Raw genomic sequence first — 17,709 nt, 5'->3', positions numbered from 1 at the left:
TGAAACAACTGGGCCCAGCATGTCCTAAGTAGAAATTTCTCTGGTATAAGTAGTCCAAGTGCAGAATACCTAGCTCCTAAATATCTTCCCTGCAGTGGCTGAAAAGCAGACATCAGCAGTGTGGGAAGAGAAGCCAGAGCCTACTGCATTCCAGCCTTCTTCAGCTGAAGTGTGATCCTTTGGATGTCCCAGTGCAGCTTAGAACACCAATTATGATTTTGAAATAGTTGAAAAACTGGGCAATGTTAACTGATTTAGTGGGACTCCTGCACTTAATCAAAACTACACTGAGTGATGGGACAGGTGATAGTTTTACACAAATAATAGCTAAGCTTTTGAAACAGACTTTTCAGAAGTTTGTTTTTCCCCTGACAATGCATATGGATCCCCCATGTGGTGTTCACGTGTTTCCCTAAGCATTTAGCCATTGTGTCCACTAGAGTTGACCCAGGTAAGTTACTAGCTGTCTTCCTAGTATTGAGTCTCTACCATGTTTAATTTTGCTATTTGAAAATCATTCCATACACAAAGGAAATTAATACTGCTTAAAGTACGTGCACTGCGATCCTGACCAAAGGTACTGGAAGGCTAGGAATAATCCAGCCGACTTCTTTGGGTCAGAGCCAGAGAAATAATGAATTCAAAATGCTAACTATGTTATTTCAAAGTGACTGAATATACAATAGGGGAAAATGTAGGAAAAAAATCCAAACCTACATGGATTAGACCTGAATTCATGGCCAAACTTCTCTCTGACTTTGTACTGAAACTTCTGTGGTGTATAAAAGGTGTAAATCGGGTCAGAATTAACCTCTGAAAGGTGGTTTATGTGAGGGCCAGGCAGCAGATCCATTTCTTTCAGGAAGCTGAAGTCTTAAATGGAATGAACCTTAAGGGAGGCACTTTGAAGGAAAAAAAAAAAAGTAACTGATCTTGCAGGTGTTGGTGAAATCCTTGCTACATTTAAGTGAGTATTATCTGTCTCCTAGGCTTTGACACTTCCTGTTTTTATGTAGAGTTTACCCCAGTTTTATTGTCTCATGCTTCTAGGTATGATTGAATCAGATGAAAGAAACAGTAAATCTGACATGCCTTGGAAGCAGAGAGGGAAATTGTTTCATAATCAAAATCTAGGAAAAAAAACAAAACTATGTCTTACTATAAGTAATTTTAAAATAATATGAAATGGCAATTACTGTAAAGTTGCATATTGGAAATACTGAGATCTAATGGCCTTTGTAAAAACAAACGTTGAACTTCCATGTTTGTTGAAAATATAAAATGCAAACTGTGTTTTCTTGAAGAAATATAACCTGAGCCATTTCTGATTAATTTTTAAGACATCCTATGTAAAAACATGCTATATAAGTATGCATAAGGAACAAAATTTCCTTTTTCTGTATTATTTGTGTTACAGGAAAGTACTTGTTCTAAATGATGAACATTCAATATCTGCTTCATATTTTGTCTTGAACTTCAGTCAGCGTTGAGTTAATAGATAAGAATTAGTCCATTTGTTTCCTATATTTTACCTGAAAATGTATCCTAGAAAATGCATGTTCAGATTATATGGGAAGATGGAAAAATAGAGGGATATAGATTAAGACAGCAAAATGTAAAGTTTCTTCCATCTTTTTGCTATAGAATTTCAAGCAATTGTCAGTCATCACCATGCATCCCACAAAAATGAGTACAAAGGTGAAGATGGTCATCTTCCAGAAGCTGTTTCCTGCATTTCTATATAGCCCTTTCTATAGCATAACCTTATGCTGCTAAAGCAATGAACATGGAACTGAAGTTTTCTGTGGCTCTTGAGTGCCCTACAGGGACCAGCCAGCAGTATTTCTTAAGCTATGATTCAGGCACCCTGAGGAAAACTTAGAGCTAGCAAACTGGAGGAGGAATCTGCAAAGAAAAAGCTTAAAAGCTTTACTCACTGGAAAAATCAGCATCAAGAAAGCACAGACAACTGATGATTATGCAATATTAACAGCATGCTTCACATACTTTGTGTTTCTCTGAAACACAACGATGGATTTTTGTTTCTCTTGGTATAAATACTTCTCAGTATAAAAGTTCTAGGAGTAAAAGACCCCAACCCCATGTCACAGTTTTCTTTGTTTATAGTGGTAAAAATTTTCAAACCCCTCATTCAGGGTTGATAAATGTTTTGAAATGTCAGCCTGCTGATTTTGTTTGAGTGAACAATTTCTTTAGCCTCTGATGGCAGGGAGAAGATACTAGGAGTTACCTTTGAACCACACCCATGGGTCTGAAGGCAGCACAGTGTTTCCTTGCCACAGCATGCCACAGGACCTGAGGAATTTCAAAATTCTGCAATCAAAATCTAACTCCAAGTTGACTCTCTCCAAGCCTTTTGACAAAAGCACTTACCAATGTAATTTCTTACAGGAGTGTTAATAAAATATTTTACTCTTGAAGTTCAATGAAAGTATACTGTATTTCAGAGTGTTAGCAAACAAGTTGCTTTTTATGATTAAATAAATTATTTTTGCCAAATTGACTGTGCAGCATGTAGTCACAGATGTCATGAACTCTGCCTCACAAAGCAGATTGCCTAGCACAGTTTGATGTAGTAATAATAGCCAAATGCTTCAGAGCTGCACAAAGTCTTTGTCTCATTCATTCACATTTGACTTTGCAGGGTATCCTGGTCTATTTAACAGAGGGAGAACACAACAAATGAACTCTCACCTGCAATGCAGTATGTAGAATGTTTGTCAGACTTAACATTCATTTACAGCTGCTAGTGGCTGCGAGAGCTTGGAAACCTTACAGTGCAAGACAGACAGCCTTTATCTGTCTGTGTGCTGGTTTTGGCTGGGATACAGTTAATTTTCTTCGTAGTAGCTAGTATGGGGCTATGTTTTGGATTTGTGCTGGAAACAGTGTTGATAATACAGGGATGTTTTAGTTACTGCTGAGCAGTGCTTACACAGAGTCAAGGCCTTTTCTGCTTCTCACACCGCCCCACCAGCAAGTAGGCTGGGGGTGCACAAGAAGCTGGGAGGGGACACAGCCGGGACAGCTGACCCCAACTGACCAAAGGGATATTCCATACCATAGAACATCATGCTCAGCATATAAACTAGGGGGAAAGCTGGCGGGGGGCGCTGCTCGGGAACAGGCTGGGCATCAGTTGATTGGTGGTGAGCAATTGTTTTGCTTTGCATTGCTTGTCTTTCTCGGGTTTTATTTTTTTCTCTCTTTGTTATTTTTTTCCTTTTCTTACTATTATTATTATTATTATTATTATTATTAAACAACTTTTTTTACCTCAACCCACAAGTTTTCTCACTTTTACCCTTCTGATTCTCTCCCTCATCTCGACCAAGGAGAAAACAAAACTTGACACATCCACTTTCTACTTGCTCAAATTCTGCTTTCTCAAAGTTAGGCAATGGATGAGATAACAGACTGAACCAAAAAAGAGAGACAGTGAAGAACAACCATAAATAGATTGTTAATATTTGATTACAAGAAGTTAAGATGCTGTCTTTAAAGCAATTCTTAAAGGAACATGTCATGGTTTAACCCCAGCCGGCGACTAAGCACCACGCAGCTGCTCGCTCACTCCCCCCACCCAGTGGGATGGGGGAGAGAATCAAACAAATAAAACCTCGTGGGTTGAGATAAAGACAGCTTAATAGGACAGAAAGGAATGAAAATAATAATAATGACAACAATAATAATAATATGACAATAGTAATACTAAAAGAATTAAACTATACAAAGCAAGTGATGCACAATGCAATTGCTCACCACTCGCCGACCGATGCCCAGTTAGTTCCCGAGCAGCGATCTGCCCCTCCCAGCCAACTCCTCCCAATTTATATACTGGGCATGATGTCATATGGTATGGAATATCCCTTTGGCCAGTTTGGGTCAGCTGTCCTGGCTGTGTCCCCTCCCAGCTTCTTGTGCCCCTCCAGCCTTCTCGCTGGCTGGGCAGGAGAAGCTGAAAAATCCTTGACTTAGTATAAACACTACTTAGCAACAACTAAAAACATCAGTGTGTTATCATCAACATTATTTTCCTACTAAATCCAAAACACAGCACTATACCAGCTCCTAGGAAGAAAATTAACTCTGTCCTAGCTGAAACCAGGACAGTATCCACCCCTTATTCTGTACCATTGTCCTGGTTTCGGCTGGGACAGAGTTAACTCTCTTCTTAGTAGCTGGTACAGTGCTGTGTTTTGGATTTAGTGTGAGAATAATGTTGATAACACGCTGATGTTTTAGTTGTTGCTAAGTAGCGCTTATCTTAAGCCAAGGACTTTTCAGTTTCCCATGCTCTGCCAGCAAGCAGGTGTGCAAGAAGCTGGGAGGGAGCAGAGCCAGGACAGCTGACCTGAACTAGCCAAAGGGGTATTCCATACCATGGCATGTCATGCCCAGTATATAAACAGGGGGGAGTTGGCCGGGAGGTGCGGATCATTGCTCTGGCATCGATCAGTGGGTGGTGGTAACGATTGGCACCTGTTGTTCTCCGACCCTCAGCAACCCCACAACCAAAGGGTCCTCAGAGAGACCGGGCAAGGTGGACAACTGTTCAATTTCCTCCGTCTCCAAGGCAGCTATACCAAAGGCCCACCAGTACCACTCTGGGTTCTTGAAATACCCTCTCCTGAGATAATCTATGCCAAGGATGCATGGGGCCTCTGGGCCAGTCACAATGGGGTGTTTTTGCCACTCATTCCCAGTTAGGCTTATTTCAGCCTCCAATACAGTTAGCTGTTGAGACCTGTCTACACCAGAAATACAGATGGGTTCTGCCCCTTTATAGCTTGATGGCATTCGGGTACACTGTGTACCGGTGCAGGCTCACAGGGAGGAAGAGAGATTTTCTTCATATTGCCGGAGTTGGCGAGCCATTTCATCCACTGTCGGTGCCTCTTTGTCTTTCCAGGTTAGCACTGCCAATGGGTTGGCATACGACGATGATGCGCTCTGTACAAACTTCTGCCACATGTGTCGTGTGCATTGGACTTCATCTGGAACTGTGGGTAACTGCACATTGTCTGGGTCATAATAAACCATCTCTAGCATGGCTAATTCCCTCAGGTACTGGATACCTCTTTCCATGGTGGTCCACTGTCATAGTTTAAGCCCAGCCAGCAACTAAGCACCACGCAGCCACTTCCCCCTCCCCCATCCCAGTGGGGTGGGGAGGAGGAAAGAAAAAAAAGTAGAACTCGTGGGTTGAGATAAGAACAGTTTAATAACTAAAGTAAAATAAAATATAATGCAAACTAAGAATAATAATACTAATATAATAATAATAATTGTAATGAAAAGGAATATAACAAAAAAAAAGAAATAACACCCAATAAAAGACAAGTGATGCACAATGCAATTGCTCACCACCCACTGACCAATGCCAGAGCCGCGATCCACCCCTCCCGGCCAACTCCCCCCTGTTCATATATTGGGCATGATGTTCCATGGTATGGAATACCCCTTTGGCTAGTTCAGGTCAGCTGTCCTGGCTATGCTCCCTCCCAGCTTCTTGCACACCTGCTTGCTGGCAGAGCATGGGAAACTGAAAAGTCCTTGGCTTAAGATAAGCGCTACTTAACAACAACTAAAACATCAGCGTGTTATCAACATTATTCTCACACTAAATCCAAAACACAGCACTGTACCAGCTACTAAGAAGAGAGTTAACTCTGTCCCAGCCGAAACCAGGACATCCACTTGCCTGGTTGACATATAACATCTTCCTTGAAGGGATACCTTTCCTTCACACTTGACAGGAGTCGCCTCCAGAGGCTGAGGGCTTGTGTCCCTTTTCCAATCGCCTTATCAATGCCACCTTCCCTAGAAAGGAATCCCAGCTGCTTGGCTTCCCTACCCTCTAATTCCAAGCTACTAGCCCCATTGTCCCAGCATCGGAGCAACCAGGTGATGATGTGCTCACCTGGACGACGGCTGAAATCTTTTCGCATATCCCGCAGCTCACTCAGGGATAGGGATCAGGTGATTACCTCTGGTTCTGCCTCTTCCTCCTGTTCTCGTGATGACCCTGCTTCACCTTCATCCTTCGCTAAGCGAACTGATTTTTTTGTATATTTCTTCTTCTGTACAGGGGCGACTGATACTGGCACAGGTTGGTTCTCTGGTTCAGCTGCAGTGCCTGTTGCAGGGGTTGGAGTAGCTGCAGTGTCTATTGTGGGGGTTGGAGTAGCCGCCTTGCCTGTCGCTGGGGTTGCAGTAGCTGCTGTGTCCGTTGCAGGGGTTGGAGTAGCCGCAGTATCTGTCGGTCTGTTTTCCCTCCCTTCCCCCTGAAGGTGCTGCACAGTATCGAGCAGTGTTTGGTAGATACTAGCCAGGGCCCAGCACAGTGCGATAAGTTGTGCCTCTTTGGAATAGCCACAGCATTTTCCTTTCAGATAGTCTATCACTTTATCAGGGTCCTGTAGTTGTTCAGGAGTGAAGTTCCAAACCATTGGAGGTGAGAAATTCTCTAGATACCTGCCCATATTCTCCCACATGCCATGCCACCCATGGCTATTAAGCCTCGGGGCAGATTTCCAAAAGGTATTCTTAAACAGTTGTTTAACCTTAAACAAGACCTGGAACACATTCAGGAGACAGCAATAGGAACATGCTGGTTTGAACATCCCAAGGATATTCAAAATTCTCAAGAGCTACTGTAATTTTCCTGGAGGAGAAGGGGAAGGTGAAGAAATGTGTCTCCCCCGTGGCTTGGCTCTCCGAGGAGAAAAGGTACAAGGTGTAATTATTAATAGTTTCTGATAGACGGCTCCCGAAGTACGGAGGTGACGGCAATGCTGAGTACAAATACCAGATTAGTTCCACGACCAGCAATTCTATCGTATCATAAGCCAGTGTTACAAAGTACAACAACATGATAACTCTGGCCCAGTTCCCACGGGTGATAAACAGCACAACAGGGAGCATATACTGCAAGTAAGGTATTACATAACGCACCTTTAAGAACAAGCGCACCAACTTTGAGAGCGAATACATCAACATTGTGACCAGCAACTATTGAACTAATATAATGAATGTTTATAACAAATTTGTTCTAACACATTCCAGTCAGATTTGTCGTTATCTCAACCCATCATGCCCCACGTTGGGCGCCAAAAAGGACTGTCGTGGTTTAATCCCAGCCGGCAACTAAGCACCACGCAGCTGCTCGCTCACTCCCCCCACCCAGTGGGATGGGGGAGAGAATGAAAAAAATAAAACCTTGTGGGTTGAGATAAAGACAGTTTAATAGGACAGAAAGGAATGAAAATAATAATAATGACAACAATAATAATAATATGACAATAGCAATACTAAAAGAATTAAACTATACAAAGCAAGTGATGCACAATGCAATTGCTCACCACTCGCCGACCGATGCCCAGTTAGTTCCTGAGCAGCGATCTGCCCCTCCCAGCCAACTCCCCTCAGTTTATATACTGGGCATGATGTCATATGGTATGGAATAGCTCTTTGGCCAGTTTGGGTCAGCTGTCCTGATGGTGTCCCCTCCCAGCTTCTTGTGCCCCTCCAGCCTTCTCGCTGGCTGGGCAGGAGAAGCTGAAAAATCCTTGACTTAGTCTAAACACTACTTAGCAACAACTGAAAACATCAGTGTGTTATCAACATTATTTTCCTACTAAATCCAAAACACAGCACTATACCAGCTACTAGAAAGAAAATTAACTCTATCCTAGCCGAAACCAAGACAGAACATAACTTTAAATCTACACATTTCTGTCCAGACAGGATTCAGTCAAGTGAGGAGTTAATCATGTACAATATCAGCATTGCTATTTGCATGTAAATTTGATGAGCACTTTGTTATATTCTTCCCTGTCTGTTCTGGTTTTCCTTGGGGCCTGTTACTAGTTCCACTCCATTGCCACCTTTGTTCGTCTATCTTCTACTTTGAATTCCCCACTTGAATTTCTGAGATAGTTTCAGAAAGCGGCAACCTCCTGCCAGACCTTCCCAGAGTTGAGCCTCATTTCCCTTCAGCCTCCTGTGGGTTTTCCCTTGGTTTAAAAAAAAAAAAAACCAGTATCCTACACTTCCTCCTCATGCCACACAGGGAGCTGGTGCCCGCAGCGGGTAGCCAAGGGATCGAGGACAGGGCTTTTGCTCTCCACCTTTTCCAAGATCCATGCTAGGTGATCACAGCTCCCCCCTGTGGCACCAGAGGCAAACTCTGTCCCGGGGCTATGATGCAAGGTTTCCTCCGTGGCACTCTTTTTTTCAGCAAGAACTCAGTAGTTGGTATACCGATGGTATTCCTGCAGAAAGAAATACTCTGTTACTCAAATCCAAGGAGATGGAAATCAGCCGTTCAACCTTATTCTTACTTGGCTGAGAAACAACATAGCCAGACTTCTACTCATGGCATGCACCAATTTTGGATTTCCAAAGCTGTTTTATAGTGCCTTAGTCTTACATTCTTCCAGTAACCTTTAAGCAATCTTGAAGCTCACTTCTTTAAGCCCTGATGATGCTACTTAAGTCGCAGCCTGAAGAGACAGCTGTAAACTATGGCCATAACTGCTACTTATTTTCCACAACTTTATAACATATAATATATATTATAAAATATATTTATTTAAATATAATATATATTTATAAAATATTTTGGGAAAATAAGTGTTCTTCAAATTTGTATGTGTAAGTCCATCAGATGGAGATGTCTGTTTGGAATTAAAAGAGTGTTTTGGGTTTTTTCATATTAATTTGTTAATGATATGTTTATAACTTTATGGTCTCTGACTCTTTATTATCAAAATTTGGCTACAACTTAATTTTTCCTTAGATCATCTTTCTTAATGGGCTTCAGAAATTACTGAAAACTGTGCTCAGTCTTCGGTTTTATGCCTATGGTAACAGACAAGGATAAACTTGCAATTTTTCTTTTCTAAGTAGGATGTTGCAGAATCCCCATGAGAATTGTGGAATAAAGGTTCTCTGGTGCATTGCTTCCTAAAATCTCACACTTCTCACAAACGTGCAAAGCTTGCTTTATAGCAAGGGAAAGACTGCTGCAGTGCAGTTGGAGGGGTGGGGTTGTGTGTGCTGTAACACAGAAATAGAACTTTGTATACGAAGTTGATTTGTAGATGGCTGCAGAGTAGTTATACGGCCATGAGGATTAGAGTTTGTGAAGAACTATTTAAATATTAATTTATAAATATTTTTGCAAAGGGTACTGCCCGCAGAAAGAAGAAGGTTGTCCACAGAACAGCTACAGCAGATGACAAGAAACTTCAGTTTTCTTTGAAGAAACTGGGTGTCAACAATATTTCTGGAATTGAAGAGGTAATTGCTTCAAAGGGAAAAATGCTTTTCTATATAGAAATATAAAATGTATCAAACTTAATTTCCTGGTAAGTAACATCTTAAACTTGTCTGTAAATTATCAATAGGTCTTTATTGAGCTTTAGGAACTTCAGCTAGTTTCCTGTTAAATTGAAAAATCATGCTAAACTGCTTGAAATACTGGATTTTTTTCTTGCAGGTAAATATGTTTACCAACCAAGGAACAGTCATTCACTTCAATAACCCTAAAGTTCAGGCATCTCTGGCTGCTAACACTTTCACTATCACCGGCCATGCTGAGACAAAGCAGCTGACAGAAATGCTTCCTAGCATCTTAAATCAGCTCGGAGCTGACAGTTTGACCAGCCTGAGGAGATTGGCAGAAGCCCTACCCAAGCAACGTAAGTTGAAACTTGAATGCATTTCATGCTGGCAGCTGACATGTGGCTTATTTGTATAGCTGCAGTGAAATTCAGTGCACTCTTACTGCCTGCAAGCATATTATAAAATGCTTATAAAGAAATGGAACTCTTAGATCTTATTTATAGCTCAAATCCAACAATGAATATAACAGAATAAAGCAGAGGCACCTGTCTCTCAGCATATCTTGCAGCTGGTCTAGGACTAGAAAGTTGTAGCCAGACTTGATTTCATGGTAGTTTACTTCTTGGTGTGGCTACCATATTTTGACATACCTAGTTCATTAAAGCTAGGTAGAGTTACTCTGGGAGAGTTAGGTTTTAAAAAAAGATATACTTTGAGTATGTCTGTTTTGACACTTTCAATGTGTCAAACAACGGGGAGAGGGACTTGAGGACAGACATCTTGCTACTGCTTTGCTCCCTCGCAGGTGTGGTGAAGGTATTTCTTCTTGCATGGGCTTTTTGATAGCTAAGAGGGAATTATACAGTATTTGTAAGGAAATATGTGTGTGTAGAACAGTGTAGAGAACAGGACTGGCATGATCATTAAGCTAGATACACCAACTTCCTATTCCATCCTTAAATTAGTAAAAGAACCTGAACACTTGTTCTCCCTAAAACTGTGTGGGAAAAGTAGAGGAGGGACTTAAGTATGTGGTGTTTGGAAAAGGTGCTGCTGCTACAGGGTGAGAATTGGGAGTGAAAGACAGGCTTGTTGACACTGGGAACATTCTTTGTGTCCTGCATGTAGGGTCTTCCTACTTACTTCCTACTTCTTCTGGTAGTTATGAACTTGATTGTTACGTTTTTTTTTTCTTTCTGTGCTTTGCTGCCAGCAAAGATAGCCTCTATTTCCATTCCTAAAGCTGATGATGCTTCCCTTCTGTCAACTTCCCACTGAAAAAAATCCTGCTAGTAGTCTTCAGGAGGTGAGGTAAACTGCTTCTTTCCCTGTGGAGCTCAGGTCCCTCCTTCCTAGTGTTGCCTGTGTGGCTTCCTTGTGGTAGTAGTGGGGCTTGAAAGAAAGAAAACTTGAAGGATTTAAAATGATCCCTTAAGATCTCTCTTCTTATAACAAGGTGAGTATATTCTGGATAAGCTAAATTGCGCAGTTTTGATATTAGGGAAGCTTGTTTAAAGTGCTTGCTTTGTATGACCTGGTAAATGGCTATTTCTTTCCACTTTGGGTGGATGCCAGAGTAGTTGCACAAACCTTTTCATTCAGCATTGTCTGCTAGATTTGGAAGTCTGACATCAGAGTGAAGTGTCTGTGATGATTGCATTTGCAGGTGCTAAAGTAAACTTAGTGTGGTCTTGGGGATGAGAGAGAATGCAGACAATTTAGGAGGAAATAACATGGTTCGCTTTTAAAATGTTGTATTTGTCACTAAGATGCACTCAAGCTGTAACAGCTTTCTGCTGTTAAAAAAACAAAAGGAAGGTTAGCGGTGACCTTGTCCCAAGCCCTTTCAGAACAAAGTTTATGCGTTCATCTGTTTCGGTTCTCTAGAAATCAGGGTACAGCAATTTCAGAAGTCTAGTATAAACCCATGTCTTTCCTCATGCTTTTCTTGAAAACTGAGAAGGATTAATTAGGATAAAATGGAGGTGATAGGCTAAGCTGTCTCATACTCTCTAGGTAGTACAGCTAAGAATAGCAGTAAAAGTAGTGGCACAGGCACCCAGGGACCTGAGATATCTATTCTTAGCATTATACTGCTGCAGTTTCACAGATGCTCATTGGTCTGCTACAATGGACATGGTTAAGTCTCACTAGCTCTGGCAAATATAATGGGAATAGTTAAGAAATTACTGAGTCAGCAGAGATGTGGACCAGGACATGTGGTTACCTCAACCACCTAAGTATAAAATTGTGCATCCAGTTCCATATTCCTCTAACTTTGCCAGGGAACAATAATATCTTTAAGTGTCTCTAGTCATGTGTGTCTACCTGCAGCTTCACAATTACACCTTAGTTTTCCTTGAAGGCCTAGGATCATAAGATCCTAAGATTTCCTTATAACTTGCTAATGTTGTAAAATATGTAAGCCTCAAGAACCACTGAGTAGTCAATAAACCAAGCTGCTTTTAAGAGAAATTGGTAAAATCAGTCTCTGCACTTTTAGCTGAAAATGATTACCACGCAAGGCACTCTATATATCTAGAACCAAGATGGTGACTAGTAAACTGGTTTAGCATGCATCTTCTCACTTTCCAGCTGGGCTGTTTGAGCATTATTGGTAACAAAGGGTGTGCTGGTTTTGGCTGGGATACAGTTAATTTTCTTCGTAGTAGCTAGTATGGGGATAGGTTTTGGATTTGTGCTGGAAACAGTGTTGATAATACAGGGATGTTTTAGTTATTGCTTAGCAGTGCTTACACAGAGTCAAGGCCTTTTCTGCTTCTCACACCGCCCCACCAGCGAGTAGGCTGGGGACGCACAAGAAGTTGGGAGGGGACACAGCTGGGACAGCTGACCCCAACTGACCAAAGGGATGTTCCATACCATATGATGTCATGCCCAGCATATAAAGCTGGGGGAAGAAGAAGGAAGGGGGAGGACGTTCGGAGTTATGGCGTTTGTCTTCCCAAGTCACCGTTACGCGTGATGGAGCCCTGCTTTCCTGGAGATGGCTGAACACCTGCCTGCCGATGGGAAGCGGTGAATGAATTCCTTGTTTTGCTTTGCTTGCGCGCGCGGCTTTTGCTTTACCTATTAAACTGTCTTTATCTCAACCCACGAGTTTCTTTCTCACTTTTACTCTTCTGATTCTCTCCCCCATCCCACTGTGAGGGGAGTGAGCGAGCGGCTGTGTGGTGCTTAGTTGCCGGCTGGGGTTAAACCACGACAAAGGGTTAGTTGTAGATTTTTTATTCAGCAGGGGAACTGAATAGAGCATTGCAGTTTAGCTCAGACTCTTTGATAATGTTTTCAAAAAACACAAAGCAAAACAGCTTTGTAATCAAGATGCTTATGGTGAGCTTGACTGATGCTTTTGAACTGCTTGCTCTTGCAGCTGTGGATGGAAAAGCACCACTTGCTACTGGTGATGATGATGAAGTTCCAGGTAAGAACAAGCATGCAATGGAGGAAAAGGAAGTGAACTTTGCTGAGAGATAACATGTGCAGCATAAGATTGGGCCAAGGACAGTAAGAGTATTGACTAGTCACTCGCTGTTATAGAATTTCTGTGGGCATTGTTTTCAGACACCATGTGAGACTTAGATGGACCATTGGTTTGAGCTAGCATTTTTGTCCTGTGTAGGAGTAATAGCTATGGCTAAGATAATTATTTAATACTCAATAAGAAGAGTGGTAAGAAACTACCTTTTCAGTATCACTTTGCCCAGTTGTGGGTATGGTGAAGTTAAATGCTCTTAGAATTGTGCTTTATAATGAACCATCTAAAACTTACTTGTTTAAACAAGAAGAATGAACCATGAAGCTCTTAAATGTTATTTGGTCTGTATTTTATAAGCTGAATTTTTTTTGCCTTGTAAGCACTTGATATGAAGTAGAACTTTGGGAGGGGGAAATTGGCAAAGCAGAAGTGGGTCAAACTTTCATTTCAACATTTTTCTTTTTCTAGATCTTGTCGAAAACTTTGATGAAGCTTCAAAGAATGAGGCAAACTGAACTAAGTGACACTTTCTGAATAAAGTTAAAACTTGAAGAAGCTACATGGAGCTGCTATTTTATATTGTGACTGCTTTTATTTGATTTTATTTTTATTTCCTGATGAGATCTCAAGATTTGTAATATTTGGAAACTCCTTGAACCTGCAGCTCTTTTTCAGTTATTGCTTGTACACAATATTATTTTTGTGGCCTGGTTGAACAAACCTATGCTTTGAAATAAGTCAGATTGATAATGAATCTCTGCCTAGACACAGTTCTTGAGCAACTTGTTGTCCTGGTTTCGGCTGGGATAGAGTTAATTTTCTTCTTAGTAGCTGGTATAGTGCTGTGTTTTGGATTCAGTGTGAGAATAATGTTGATAACACGCTGATGTTTTAGTTGTTGCTAAGTAGCGCTTATCTTAAGCCAAGGATTTTTCAGTTTCCCATGCTCTGCCAGCAAGCAGGTGTGCAAGAAGCTGAGAGGGAGCATAGCCGGGGCAGCTGACCTGAACTAGCCAAAGGGATATTCCATACCATAGAATTTCATGCCCAGTATATAAACAGGGAGGAGTTGGCCAGGAGGGGTAGATCGCGGCTCTGGCATCGGTCAGCGGGTGGTGAGCAATTGCATTGTGCATCACTGGGGTTTTTTTCCTCCCCCCCCCCCCCCCTTTTTTTTTGTTGCATTCCTTTTCATTACTATTATTATTATAATATTTCATTATTATTGTTGTTAGTATTATATTTTACTTTAGTTATTAAACTGTTCTTATCTCAACCCACGAGTTCTGCCTTCTTTCCCGATTCTCCTCCCCATCCCACCGGGAGCAGGGGCGGGGGGGACGGGGAGTGAGTGAGCGGTTGTGTGCTGCTTAACTGCTGACTGGGATTAAACCATGACAGTCGTGGGGCCCGAAGGGTTGAGATAATGACAGATCTGACCCGTACGTGTTAAAACGAATTTGTTATAAGCATTCATTATATTAGTTTAATAGTCGTTGGTCACAATGTTGATTTATTGGCTCCTAGAGTTCTTAGAGTTGTGTTATGTATCACCTCGCTTGCCGTATATAGTCCCTGTGCTGCTGCTTATCACCCATAAGGTGAGGTGGATTAAGGTTTTTGCTTTGCTGTACTATGTAACACTGGTTTATGGTACGATAAAATTATCGGTCGTGGGACTAATCCAGTATTTGTACTCAGCGTTGCCGTTATCTCCGCACTTCAGGAGCTATCTAGCAGAAACTATCCTTGGAATGTTGAAACTAACATGGTCCTGTTGCTAGGAACCAGCATGTTCCTGAATGTGGTTCAGGTCTCATTCAGGGTTAAACAACTATTTAAGAGGATCACCCAGAGATCTGCCCCAAGGCTGGAGAGTTATGAGTGGCAGGGTGTGTGGGGTAGCATGGGCAAATGCCTAGGACGGTGGACACCTCCAGTGTTTTGGAACTTCACCCTTGAACAAGTGCAGAATCCTGAAAAACTAGTAGAACATTTGGAAAAAGTATGCTGTCACCCCGACAATTCCAGGGAGACACAAATCACTGCAATGTGCTGGGGCCTGGCCCATGCCTACTGAGCCCTGTTCAACACTATTCAGTACCCTCAAGGGGAAGCGAAGGTCTCTGGATCTGACAACAAAATGACAGGCACTGCAGCCACTCCAACCCCTGCAACAGGCACTGCAGCTGAACCAGAGAACCAACCTGTGCCGGTATCAGTTGCCCCTGTACAGAAGAAGAAATACTCAAAAAAAATCAGTTTGCTTAGCGAAGGATGAAGGTGAACCAGGGTCATCATGAGAACAAGAGGAAGAGGCAGAACCGGAGATAATCACCCGATCCCTATCCTTGAGTGAGCTGCGAGATATGCAAAAAGACTTCAGCCATAGTCCAGGCGAGCACAATATCACCTGGCTGCTCCGATGCTGGGATAACGGAGCCAGTAGCTTGGAATTAGAGGGTAGAGAAGCCAAGCAGCTGGGATCCCTTTCTAGGGAAGGGGGTATTGACAAGGCGATTGGAAAAAAGACACAAGCCCTCGGCCTCTGGAGGCGACTTCTATCAGGTGTGAGGGAAAGGTATCCCTTCAAGGAAGATGTTGTATGTCACCCAGGCAAGTGGACCACCATGGAGAGAGTTATCCAGTACCTGAGGGAATTAGTCGTGTGGGAGATGGTTTGTTATGACCCGGACGATGCACAGTTACCCACAGATCAAGGCGAAGTCCAGTGCGCACGACCCATGTGGCGGAAGTTTACATGGAGCGCACCATCGTCGTATGCCAACTCATTGGCAGTAATGGACTGGAAAGACGAGGAGGGACCAACGGTGGATGAATTGGCTGGCCGACTCCAGCAATACGAAGAAAGTCTCTCTTCCTCCCTCGTGTCGGCTGCGGAGAAACTGCCAGACATAATAGCCGAGAAATGGCCCTGAGGGTTCCAGCGATTTGAGGATAAGTTCTGCCTCCCACCTGCACAGACCAATATCTCAGCTATTAGGAATAAGTGTCCCTCTGCTCACCCAGTCGCCCAGTCAGCAAACCCCAGTCGCCCAGGAATTTTGGAGGTGATCACGGACTGGCCAGAAGGCAAAGATGTTGGAATATCGCCAGAGGAGGAGGTGACGCGTGCTGAAGAGGCCCCATTGTATAATAAACTGCCAGAAAATGAGAGGCAATATGCCCTGTTCACTGATGGGTCCTGTCGCATTGTAGGAAAGCATCGAAGGTGGAAGGCGGCTGTGTGGAGTCCTATGCGACAAGTTGCAGAAACTGCTGAAGGAGAAGGTGAATCGAGTCAGTTTGCAGAGGTGAAAGCCATCCAGCTGGCTTTAGACATTGCTGAATGAGAAAAATGGCCAATACTTTATCTCTATACTGACTCATGGATGGTGGCAAATGCTCTGTGGGGGTGGTTGCAGCAATGGAAGCGGAGTAACTGGCAACGCAGAGGTAAACCCATCTGGGCTGCCCCATTGTGGCAAGATATTGCTGCCCGGCTAGAGAACCTGGTTGTGAAAGTATGTCATGTAGATGCCCACGTACCCAAGAGCTGGGCCACTGAAGAACATCAAAACAACCAGCAGGTGGAACAGGCTGCTAAGATTGAAGTGGCTCAGGTGGATCTGGATTGGCAACATAAGGGTGAATTATTCATGGCTCGGTGGGCCCATGACACCTCAGGCCATCAGGGAAGAGATGCAACATATAGATGGGCTTGTGATCGAGGGGTGGACCTGACCATGGACACTATCGCACAGGTTATCCATGAATGTGAAACATGCGCTGCAATCAAGCAAGCCAAGCGGTTAAAGCCTCTGTGGTATGGAGGACCATGGCTGAAATACAATATGGGGAGGCCTGGCAGATTGACTATATCACACTCCCACAAACCCGCCAAGGCAAGCGCTATGTGCTTACAATGGTGGAAGCAACCACTGGATGGCTGGAAACATATCCCGTGCCCCATGCCACCGCCCGGAACACTATCCTGGGCCTTGAGAAGCAAGTCTTATGGCGACATGGCACTCCAGAAAGAATTGAGTCAGACAATGGGACTCATTTCCGGAACAATCTCATAGACACCTGGGCCAAAGAGCACGGCATTGAGTGGGTGTATCACATTCCCTATCATGCACCAGCCTCTGGGAAAATCGAGCGATACAATGGATTGTTAAAGACTACATTGAGAGCAATGGGGGATGGGACCTTCAAACATTGGGATACACATTTAGCAAAGGCCACCTGGTTAGTCAACACTAGAGGATCTGCCAATCGGGCTGGCCCTGCCCAATCAGAACTTTTACGTACTGTAGAAGGGGATAAGGTCCCTGTAGTGCACATAAAAAATATGCTAGGGAAGACAGTCTGGGTCACTCCTGCCTCAGGCAAAGGCAAACCCATTCATGGGATTGCTTTTGCTCAAGGACCTGGGTGCACTTGGTGGGTGATGTGGAAGGATGGGGAAGTCTGATGTGTGCCTCAAGGGGATTTGATTTTAGGTGAGAATAGCCAGTGAATTAAATTGTATGATGTTAATTGCTATATAACCCTGCCACTGTATGTCATCACTACTATAGTTGTTATATGCTATATCAATGGTATTACAGTAAGAATTACTTAGATTAATGAAGAATGAACTTTGATAAAACCGAGCGAAGCGCAGTAGTGATGGAACCAGGACTGACTGCAGCATGCAACAATCCAATACTACACACCATCCTCCTGCTGCGCCCAATGTCGTCCTCCCGCTGCACCGCACCGAAGCCTGATCCTGCTCTGCCAACTGAGTGGACTTCACACCATCCCTCCTGCCCAGACAGACTGTTATGACA

At 43.1% G+C, this 17,709-nt stretch overlaps 1 protein-coding gene across 1 annotated transcript; it reads left to right on the top strand.

The window, feature by feature from the left end:
- The first annotated feature begins 9,153 nt into the window (after positions 1–9,153).
- LOC127027910 (transcription factor BTF3-like) lies at positions 9,154–14,008 on the top strand. The gene is made up of 5 exons (XM_050913768.1): positions 9,154–9,165; positions 9,214–9,327; positions 9,527–9,728; positions 12,767–12,817; positions 13,340–14,008. Exons 1-5 carry the CDS (start codon positions 9,154–9,156, stop codon positions 13,384–13,386), a joined length of 426 nt encoding a protein of 141 aa, XP_050769725.1. The 3' UTR covers positions 13,387–14,008.
- Positions 14,009–17,709: the final 3,701 nt, after the last annotated feature.

Source organism: Gymnogyps californianus, unplaced genomic scaffold, assembly GCF_018139145.2.
Source record: "Gymnogyps californianus isolate 813 unplaced genomic scaffold, ASM1813914v2 HiC_scaffold_105, whole genome shotgun sequence".
Taxonomy (NCBI): domain Eukaryota; kingdom Metazoa; phylum Chordata; class Aves; order Accipitriformes; family Cathartidae; genus Gymnogyps; species Gymnogyps californianus.
This window is presented reverse-complemented; position numbering and strand designations above follow the sequence as displayed.

Excerpts from the sequence above, each read along its gene's own strand:
- LOC127027910 (XM_050913768.1), top strand. Across the intron at positions 9,328-9,526 it reads ATATTTCTGGAATTGAAGAG|GTAAATATGTTTACCAACCA; the intron begins GTAATTGCTTCA and ends TTTTTCTTGCAG. Across the intron at positions 12,818-13,339 it reads TGATGATGATGAAGTTCCAG|ATCTTGTCGAAAACTTTGAT; the intron begins GTAAGAACAAGC and ends TTCTTTTTCTAG.